This window comes from Lycorma delicatula, chromosome 1, assembly GCF_047948215.1.
Source record: "Lycorma delicatula isolate Av1 chromosome 1, ASM4794821v1, whole genome shotgun sequence".
Taxonomy (NCBI): Eukaryota; Metazoa; Arthropoda; class Insecta; order Hemiptera; family Fulgoridae; genus Lycorma; species Lycorma delicatula.
Window position 1 is genome coordinate 134,379,599 of NC_134455.1, and position 10,957 is coordinate 134,390,555.

General features: G+C 28.4%; 1 protein-coding gene across 1 annotated transcript; it reads right to left on the minus strand.

Annotated features, from left to right (window-relative positions):
- Positions 1 to 342: 342 nt before the first annotated feature.
- Positions 343 to 10,491, minus strand: LOC142322488 (uncharacterized). The gene is made up of 2 exons (XM_075361622.1): positions 10,384 to 10,491; positions 343 to 5,389 (listed from the first exon to the last, which is right to left on the minus strand). Exon 2 carries the CDS (start codon positions 5,332 to 5,334, stop codon positions 2,347 to 2,349), a length of 2,988 nt encoding a protein of 995 aa, XP_075217737.1. The 5' UTR covers positions 5,335 to 5,389; positions 10,384 to 10,491; the 3' UTR covers positions 343 to 2,346.
- Between the last annotated feature and the right edge of the window lie 466 nt (positions 10,492 to 10,957).

The following is a 10,957-nucleotide window of genomic DNA, read 5'->3' on the forward strand; positions in this document are numbered from 1 at the left end:
ACACCCTGCAGGAATTGAAGACAAAATTATCAAAGCCATCCAGGAAATAGACAGAGTACAACCAACAACCGTTGCCAGGAATGTTGTCAAATGTGTTGACAGGTGCATGGAAGTGAATGGATTTAATTCTCAACATCTTTTGTGAATTATTATGTAAATTATGTAAGTGTATCCATGAAAAATTAATAAATTTGATTCCTTAAATAACAAATTAAATTAATGACATGAAATAGATGCAGATATTAAAAAGTTATGTTTTAAGAGTCAAACATAGCACCTTTACATTTAAATAACAGATGTTAGAGGCAATTTTCTAATAAAAAGGAATTTTTAAATAAAAAATTGTTAATTCAGTTTAATTAAGCTATTTTACATAAAACAGTAACTCAGAAACAAAACATTCTCAAACCAATATTTACATTTAAGTTTTTTCCTTATTTTCTTAGCTCTAGAATCGTTTCAGTATTCTCTTTTCTGGTATATTATTCTTTCTGACTTACACTCTTTTAACCAGACATCATACACCTTTTCTATTTTTTTAAAGAAGAAGATTAAAAAACAAACTGTGCTCAAAATGATTTGCAGGTACAATAATACTTATTTTTACAGAGTATAAAAAAACTGAAAATAATAATCATAAGATAAAACTTAAAATTAATCTTGCTTTGTGAAACATTTAGTTACTGGCTGTACGATATTAAGAATTTTTAAATTCAATGTAACTACTTCTAATAGATATATTATATAAATTTAAACAAAAATCCTTAAACTTTAATTAAATAATGAAATACTCTGGTAAACAGCACAAAAAAACGATATAAGATTATATGTCTGAACGATATCGATTAGATATAAGATTATTATATCTGGTGCATGTTTGGAGATACATAATTTAATTCTGTAATAAAATTGAAAAACATTGATGAGACCTGTTGAAAAAAGTATTTGATGTAATTTCTAAACACGGGAAGCAGCTAAAATCAAAGACAGGCTGATTTAAAATGCTAATCGTATTGTGTTTTGTCTGATTGTTTTCTATAATTGTCAGTAATAAGAAGTTAGCACTTTCCCTGTACAATAAATTTGAATATAATAACAGAATGTACTGAAAAAGTTACTAGATCAAATTTCACTGAACACTGCATAATATCCGAGTTGACATACAAGAGTCACGAAGCACTTTTGGTGATTTAAACAGTGTTTAAACAGTTTTAACAGTGTTTTTCAATAATCATGTGTAATCACATATTTTCGGATATTTTCACTCACAATTCTTGGAGTTGCATAATTTGCAACTTTATGGACTACTATTTAGGAGGAAAATTAAAAGAAGCATTTAGAGTATGAAAGTATTCAAGAAAAAGATTATGTAAAAAAATTATCTACTCTTTAAATAAAGTTTTGAGATACAATACCTCCCCATCCCTTGACTAATTGGAACTAAAATTAAATGCTACCATTGACTAATATTCAAAAGTCTTCAAACAAATTTTAATAAAAGTTGGTTAATCTAGTCTGAAGATATCAAGAAAAATAATAACTGTTGAAAAAGAACCAAAGAAATTAAGGTTTTATCTCATCCCCTTATGGATGATAAAAAGATAAAAAAGGGTTTTTTCCCCCCAACCCTTTATGAGGGTTTGAACAATACCAAACACAATCAAAACATGTCTTAGCAACCTAAGGGGCATTATATGAAAACATTTACCTATTCTTTGAGTAATATTTTCAGATATGGAACCCATGAGCTCTGCATTTGCCTAACCCCTAAACTGTTTTATCACCAAAATTACTTATCAGTGCTCGATATACAGAAATCATTGTGCCAAATTTCATCTGAATCGCTTAATCCAGTCTGGAGATATCAATCAAGAGAATAAATATGTACATAATTCTTTTTCAATGGTAACATTATGTTGTTATTTTTTTTTGTTAGAGGGGGTCATGAAACATCAAAACCTGCAAAGAACACTGACTTGCAAAATTTAATTTGATAGCATCTTTCTCTGGAAGAGTACATGATATAGTTTTTAAGTACAAATCTGGAGTCCCATTATGAACTCCCAAAAATATGTGATAGATATACATTATTTGATTCTGGAACCAAAATTAATAATAAAACAGTAATATTATCTACTGTAAAACTAAGTGATACAAAAAAGAAAGAATTCTAACCAGAATAATGATAATTGTCTGAAATTTTATATTAAAGGTGTACGGCATCTGGAATACTAATTTTATATTTTTTACTTAATTTATAGTTATTTTTATATCCAGCTGTATTTGTAAGAAGGTTAAAGAGCTTCTCATGAAAAATTCTAAAAGATCTTTTAAACTAATTGATGATTATTGTATTGAAGCAAAAAAGAAATTACTAACATATCTGGGGCATAAATAATACTTAAATATACAATATGACACATCATAATCAAGCAAAACATTTTCACTAGAATAGTTTGATGTACTAATGCTACTTATTCCAATTTTATGTAACTTCTTTATCAACATTTTTTTATTTATATCTACCTTGTATTTGTTCATTTTCATAATAATTATATCAGAATAAAATGGAAACTCTTTTTTAATTTGAACACTATCATATAAATACTTAGATTTTGAAACAAGATCCTTTTCAGTACTGGATAATTTACAACAAAACTTATGAAATGATAATTTTTTTATTATACTTCTATATTTCATCTTCATTAATTCACGTTTATAATTATTCAAAAAATAACTATAATATCCCAACTCTAGATTATTAAGTTCTTCAGGAGATATTAAAAGTAAATGTTTAATAAATACTTTAATAGTTCTGGTCAAAAAAACATTATCTCGATCTAATGCAAATTGTAACGGTGTTTTACCAAAGAGATTTTTTGCAGTTATATCAGTATTACCATATATAATTAAAATATTAACTACTGCTTTTGAACGAGCAGGATGGAGCAATGTATTTAAATTCCTGTCTAAATATTTTGAATTTCCACCATTTTCTAAAATTGCATAGATAAATTTTTCATCTCGATCATTGATTACAGCGTGTACTAATGGTGTTTTCCCTTCAATATCTACATTGTTAATATCAACACCAAATATTTGAATTAATGTTTTCATAAACTCTTCATCCACTGACATGCTAATAATTCTATTTATTAAAAATGCATCTTTTTTTAAAATATCAACATAATCATGAATTAACATAAGCGCAAGTCTTTTGTGTTTATGAAAATTAACTAAATATGGTAAAAGAGTTATTCCATGTTTATCTATATCTCCTTTACAGCTTAAAATTTCAATTACTGTTACTATATTACTAACCCTTATAAAGGATGATTTATCTTTATTAAGATTCATTACAAAATCACTAACACTTACACCATTTTTTAAAAGTATATGAAAAATTTTATCAACACCAGAAATACCATTTGAAAATAAATGATGTAAAACACTGTGCCCATCTTTATCAATAGCATTGACATTAGCACCGCTTTTAATTAATTCGATTATAATTTCAACTTTTAAATCTATATTAAGTAGTACAGCATACATTAAAGGTGTCAGCCCATTATTATCACATATATTAACATCAGCCCCATATTCGATAAGAAAATCCAAACGTTCTTTAACGTTATCAATCAAAAGTGTCAACACAATCATTAAAACTGTCATACCATTTTTATTGCGAGAATTTACATCAGCACCATTATCAATAAGTATTTTCATTCTTTTTTTAAATTCTGAAGAAAAAATAGCGTGCATTAAAGGTGCATCACCATAAAAATCATGAAAATATACGTCGGCTCCATATTTTATAAGCTTAGTAATGACATTGTGGTCAAATTCATAATAAACAGCATAAATTAAAGGAGAATGACCTTTATTATCGACCGCATTAACATCTGCACCATTAGAAATAATATCAAAAATAATATTTGGATTCATATTTAATTCTATTGCACGCATTAAAAATGTTCTACCAAGACTGTCTTTAAGGTTATAAGAACTTTTATTTGGAATAAGTTTGCCAAAAAAGTTATTTTCTTTATTTTTCATAATTTCTATAGTAAACCAAATCTGATCATGGCAGTAATTAATTTTACCAATATCAGCACCTTTAGCTAAAACTAAACTAATTATTTCTTGATCATTACTGTTAATAATTGCATAAAATAAAACAGTTCTTTGATATTTATCAATAGCATTCACATTTGCTCCTGTAGAAATCAATTTATGGATTATATCTTTATCATTTTTTTTAATTGCATACATTAATGGTGTAACTCCAAATGAGTCACCTTTATTGACATCTGCTCCCATATTTATTAATTTATCAATTATTTCTACCTTAAAATTATTTCTTATGGCGTATACCAATGGTGTTCTTCCACATTCACCCTTAATATTAACATTGCCACCATTATTGATAAGAGCAAATATAAATTCCTTATCTTTTTTAAGTTCCATAGCCATTAACAGTGGTGTAGTAAATCCATTGTATTTACATACTCTATTTACATCTGCACCTCGCTTGATAAGTTCATCGATACATCTGATACTAAAATTATTCTTAATTGCCAAAAATAACGGGTTATACCATCCAAAATTGGCCGCATTTACATTGGCTCCATTAACAATCAATTTATGAATAAGTTTTTCACTTTTAAATTTATTAGAAAATGCGCACAGTAATATACAAGAATCGGCATCAGATTTTTTCTGTTCGTTAATATGACACCCTCTATTTATAAATTCACACCATAAATCTTCATTTGCTGTTTGTACCGCATACATTAAAGGTATTTTATCAAAACGATTCCGTGCATTTACTTCTGCACCATAATCTATTAACAATTTAATTAACTCCAAATCATCATCAACACAAAAATCACTCACAGCTAAATGTAGTATAGTGTTTTTATCATCATCACATATTTCATTTACATCTGCACCCATTTTTAAAATTTCTCTTACAAAATTTACATTTCTTTTACTTTTTATACATTGTAATAATGGCGATACACCTCGTATATCGACACCATTAATATTTCCACCTCTATCAACTAATCTTTTTATAATTTTTATATCTACTCCAATATTAATCACAGAATTAATAACAGATGTTAAAATATTAGAAATATCAAAAACATTTTTACAATCAACATAATTTAATAAAACTGTAGCCATTTCTTTACTTTTTATTCTATAAAATAAATAATATAATTTGAAATTTGTCATTACCAATTTTATTTCGTTTTCATTTTTATGTAGTAACTGAGAAATGATATTGACATCATTATTAATAACAGCTGTTAAAAGGCTATTGTAACTCATCCTTTATTCATATAACTTTCAGTAAATATGATTTATCAACTGAATATCACATAATCTGAAAAAAATAAAAGATTAGAAGTGTCATTAACTCTAAATACATCTTTCAAGAAAAATACATTTTTTATTCTGATATATATATATATATATATATAATAATATATTATGTTAGTAATGGATAGATATGCTATTTTACAAATAAAAAAGGTATTGCCTAAACATTTGCCTGCATGTATCGAGGGAAACCATGGTAAAAATGCAAATGAAAAGTCATTTCATTTCAGTATACCCTCTACATCCTACATCCCTAACAATTTGTTTTACATATTCCAAATGTGGCCTGCCTACACAATTTTTTCCTTCTATCTGTCCTTCCAATATTAAAGCGACTATTCCAGGATGCCTTAGTATGTGGCCTATAAGTCTGTCTCTTCTTTTAACTATACTTTTCCAAGTGCTTCTTTCTTCATCTATTTGCCGCAATACCTCTTCATTTGTCACTTTATCCACCCATCTGATTTTTAACATTCTCCTATAGCACCACATTTCAAAAGCTTCCAACCTTTTCTTCTCAGGTACTCCGATCGTCCAAGTTCACTTCCATATAAAGCTACATCCCAAACATATACTTTCCGGTTCCTGACATTTAAATTAATTTTTGATGTAAAAAAATTATATTTCTGCCTGAAGGCTCGTAACGCCTGTAATATTCAGCATTTTATATTGCTCCTGCTTCATCCATCTTTAGTAATTCTACTTCCCAAATAACAAAATTCATCTACCTCCATAATCTTTTCTCTTCCTATTTTTATATTCAGTGATCCATCTACTTTATTTCTACTACATTTTTTCATTACTTTCATTTTTTTCTCATTTATTTTGATGCAATAGTTCTTGTATAGAACTTCAACCATGCCGCCGTTCATTGTTTCTTCTAAATCGTTTTTACTCTCGGCTAGAATTACTATATCATCAGCAAATCATAGCGTCTTTATCTTTTCACCTTGTACTGTTACTGCGGATCTAAATTGTTTTTTAACATCATTAACTGTTTGCTCTATGTAAAGATTAAAAATTAATTGGAATAGGGAACATCCTTGTCAGACTCCCTTTCTTATTACGGCTTCTTTCTTATATTCTTCAATTATTACTGTTGCTGTTTGATTCCTGTAAACGTTAGCAATTGTTCTTCTATCTCTGTATTTGAACCCTAACTTTTTTAAAATGCCGAAGATTTTATTACATTACTACATTATGGAATGCCTTTTCTAGATCCACAAATGCCAAGTATGTTAGTTTGTTTTTCTTTAATCTTCCTTCTACTATTGATCTGAGCTCTAAAATTGCTTTCCTTGTCCGTAAAATTTTCCTGAAACGAAATTGGTTTCTCCTAACACTTCTTCCAATCTCCTCTCAATTTTTCTGTACAGAATTCTAGTTATGATTTTTGATGCATGACTAGTCAAGCTAATTGTTCTGTATTCTTCACATTTATCTAAATAAAATTATAAATATTTTAAATTAAGTTGTGTGTGTAAACCGTGCTTCAGAAACAACCCAAGCTAATAGAACTAAGCCGCGTGATGGGAAAGTCCTAAAACAGAGTTATCAACTTTTTTTAAACGTAACTTTAATCCAGAATTTTGTATTTTCATATATTTTACAAATTTAACAAAGAAAAGAAAATACGTAAACAGAGAATTTATTTAAAAAAATATATATTACTCTGCTAGGATGCGATATTTTGATGAAAGGTGCACAGCTAGATGTTATAACAGTTCTAAATCCAAAATTTCAACATCCTACAGCTAATCGTTTATGAGTTATGCGAGATACATAACGTACGTACAAACATCACGCCGAAAGTAGTCAATATGGATTCAGGGATGGTTAAAATGGATATTTCCGCTGAAATATGAAAACTGAAATCTTTTGCGATCACAATACTTCCTTCATTTCGTACAAGGAACTAATAAAATCATTAGAATCGGAGACCTAATTGTGAACTAGTAATATTTATGATAAAATTTAATTTCTTTCTAACCAAGTTAAATAACATTAATAAACATTATTTTTGTTTCCCAACATCCGATACATGATTTTAATCTTTTTTTTATTTTTATACTGAAAACGAATATGAAATCAGATATTTCTATCACACAACCATTTTTGAAAAAGTTTTAAATTTTAATTAAAGGATGTTTTTCATTTTTCAACATATATTTAGAATTTTAAGCTCCTATATTGTATTTTGTTAGCTCGTTTTTTATTGTTTAACTTTGTTAACGTATTTTATAATATATAAATAAACAATACTAGACAAAGAATTAAATCATATCATAGATACATACTATGACATCATATCTAATACTGAAGAGTGAGCCTTCATGGACAAGATTAATCATGTTTGTGCAGGTCAAAACATGTAGTTGAAAACACAGCTGTGTGGTTTTACTGGATTTAGGAATGAATTAATTTTGTTCAGTCTTATTGCTGTAAGTTTAACAGTGCAGTATTGTACTGCCTTGAAATTGTGTAAATGATGTAGATGCCTTTTGTTATGTATGTGGTGAGTTTACCCTAAAATCAATAGAAAAAACATTACACCTTAATTAAAAAAGCATATATCACTTGTACTTTCAGTGTAAAATTGGTGATCAGGATAAAACATGGGCTCCTCATGTAGTATGTACTAATTGTTCTGTTTATTTAAGAGGATGGCAGAAAGGTACACGGAAGGCTTTGCCATTTGGTGTACCTATGGTTTGGCGCGAACCAAACGACCATGTAACCGATTGTTACTTTTGTTTAACAAGTGTATCTGGATTTCTAAAAAATCTAAACTATAAAATATCCTTGATTCCAATCTGCAATCAGGCCTGTACCTCACAGTGAAATTATTCCACTACCTGGGCCACCTGTCAATGTATGTTTCGAAAGCAAGACTACTGTGTCAAAGCAAAACATGCTTTGACCACCTGTCAAAGCATGTTTCGAAGAATCAAGCAGTACTGAAAAAGACAACAATGATTTTGATTTTGAATTATCTTCCAATAAGCCACATCTTATGTTACAAGGTGAATTAAATGACTCGGTTAGGGATTTAAACTTATCAAAAAATTAAGCTGAACTGTTAGAATTAAGACTGCAAGGTTGGAATTTACTTCAAAAAAATACAAAAATTTCGAGTTTTCGAAGCCGACAAAAAGATCTTTCTCAGTAATATTTTGATGAAAATAATTTGGTTTATCGCACAAATATTGATGAGCTTATGTTGCACTTAGGACAAGTTCATAAACCTGAGGACTGGCGCCTTTTCATAGATTCACCCAAGTATAATTTAAAAGTGGTTCTATAACACAACGGTAACAAATATCGTTCGACACCAATCGCTTATGGTATTAATTTGAAAGAGATGAAATATTTGAAATATTAATATGAAAGTGATGAAAGACGTGATTGAAAAAATAAATTATAAAAACATAGCTGGAACATATGTGGTGATTTGAAAGTTATAGCTAGTTTGTTAGGCATGCAGTTAGGCTATACTAAACACATGTGTTTTATTTGCGAATGGGACAGCCGAGCTAGGGACAAACATTATGTTACCAAAGAGTGGAAGAAACGAGACAACTTAACTCCAAATGGAAAAAATATTATTCATGGGCCCTTAGTTGAACCCAGAAAAATATTTTTATCCCCTCTCCATATCAAGTTAGGACTAATGAAAAATTTTGTAAAGCAATGAAGAAGGATAGTCCCGGATTTTTGTACATCAAACTAAAATTTCTGAATGTAAGTGAAGGAAAAATTAAAGAAGGAATATATGTTGGTCCTCAAATAAGAGAGTTGGTCAAAGTTGATGTATTGAACTCGATGTTAAATAATGTAGAAAGTGCAGCTTGGGCTTCACTTAAAGACGTTTGCAAAAAATCCGACAATTACCACGATATTGTTAATCAACTTCTTACTTCATACAGAGCTATGAAATGTAATATTTGTTTGAAAATACATTTCCTCCACTCACATTCGGATTTTTTCCGGGACAACCTCGGAAACGTAAGTGACGAACACGGTGAACGTTTCCATCAAGACATTTCAATGATGGAAAGCCGCTATAAAGGGAAATGGAATACTAACATGATAGCCGATTACTGTTGGACATTAATTCTGGATGTGCCCGAGGCTATTTATAAAAGAAAAGCATCAGCGAAATCATTCTACCACAGTTATGGTCATGCAAAATTATAAATTTTACAGATTTTAACTATATTTTCCCTTAACTTTTTTTGAAGCGTAATTTATTTAAAACTAAGGCTGATAGAAAAATTGTATTTACAGATCTGTAATGTACACAAAAAAATTATTCAAGAAATGGTATCACACTTAGAGAAACATTAACATTTTTTTTTGCTATCAGTGTAATTTTCAAATACATCCATAAAATTATGTATAAATGAGAAGTGTCACATTATTAATTACCAGCATATCTTAGATAAAAGTTACATCGAATGAAAAAATAACCTGTATAATTTAAATTTTAAATTTCTCTTTTAAATTTTTTTGGGAGTAAATTTAATTCATCTCATATAAATAATTAAAATAGGCGCATCAATCGCTTTTGGAAATTGGTATTTTAATAGTGTATTCTTCACTGGCACTGCTTATTATTTAAAGTACTCCTCAAAATACAACGTAGTTCAGAGCTAATATATAAAATCAAAGAAAAAACTATTCAAAGATAACCCTACCGAATGTCAGTTTTTGATCATATATGTTTAAGCGATTCACATTAAAATATATTTAGATGTATTTATACAATTAACCAGTCCTTCGAAAGATCTCATATAATTACAAAAATTCGTGAAAAACCAATATACAAATCCGCTTGCCATTATTTACTAACTTTCCTTATTCATCTAGTATTATACATTAAAACCGGTTCTGCATGCTTATACAGAAAAATTAATTTTAAATTATTTATTTAAATAGAAATGAAATTTAAATAGAAATTAATATTATTAAAATAGTACATGATCATCATATACTTACGTTTTAATTTATAAAATATTTCTAATATAAATCCACAAAATCATCATAAATATAGATTTATTACCCGCAATTAACAAACGCAGCAGACAAACCAGACTTGTATAACCGCTTCTAACAGATGACCTCCACATGCGTCAATTCAACTGTATAGTAATAGTCAATGGTTTCTTACAAAGAAAATTATTAAATATTTGTAACAGATTGCGTTAAAATACTATTTTAAATACAGATTAAGTATAAAGAAAGAATTTTAGTTTTTTTTCACCAATATATTAAAAAAAAGAAATGTTTAACTCTTGTCTTATTTAATAAATACAATAATATGTACTTCCAAAGATTTTTTCAATGTAAAAGTAGTTTTCCAGTAATACTACAGATAGCGATGTTTCTAAAGATGTTTAGTATTAAACACTGGTCTCATATAAGTAGATACAGTATCCCTTTTTTGAACTCGATGTTAAATAATGTAGAAAGTACAGCTTGGGCTTCACTTGGTTGCAAAAAATCCGACAATTATCACGATATTGTTAATCAACTTCTTACACTGGTCTCATATAAGTAGATACAGTATCCC

What these genes read in the sequence shown, in the direction of transcription:
- LOC142322488 (XM_075361622.1), bottom strand. Translation starts at nt 5,334, where the DNA reads ATGAGTTACAATAGCCTTTTAACAGCTGTTATTAATAATGATGTCAAT.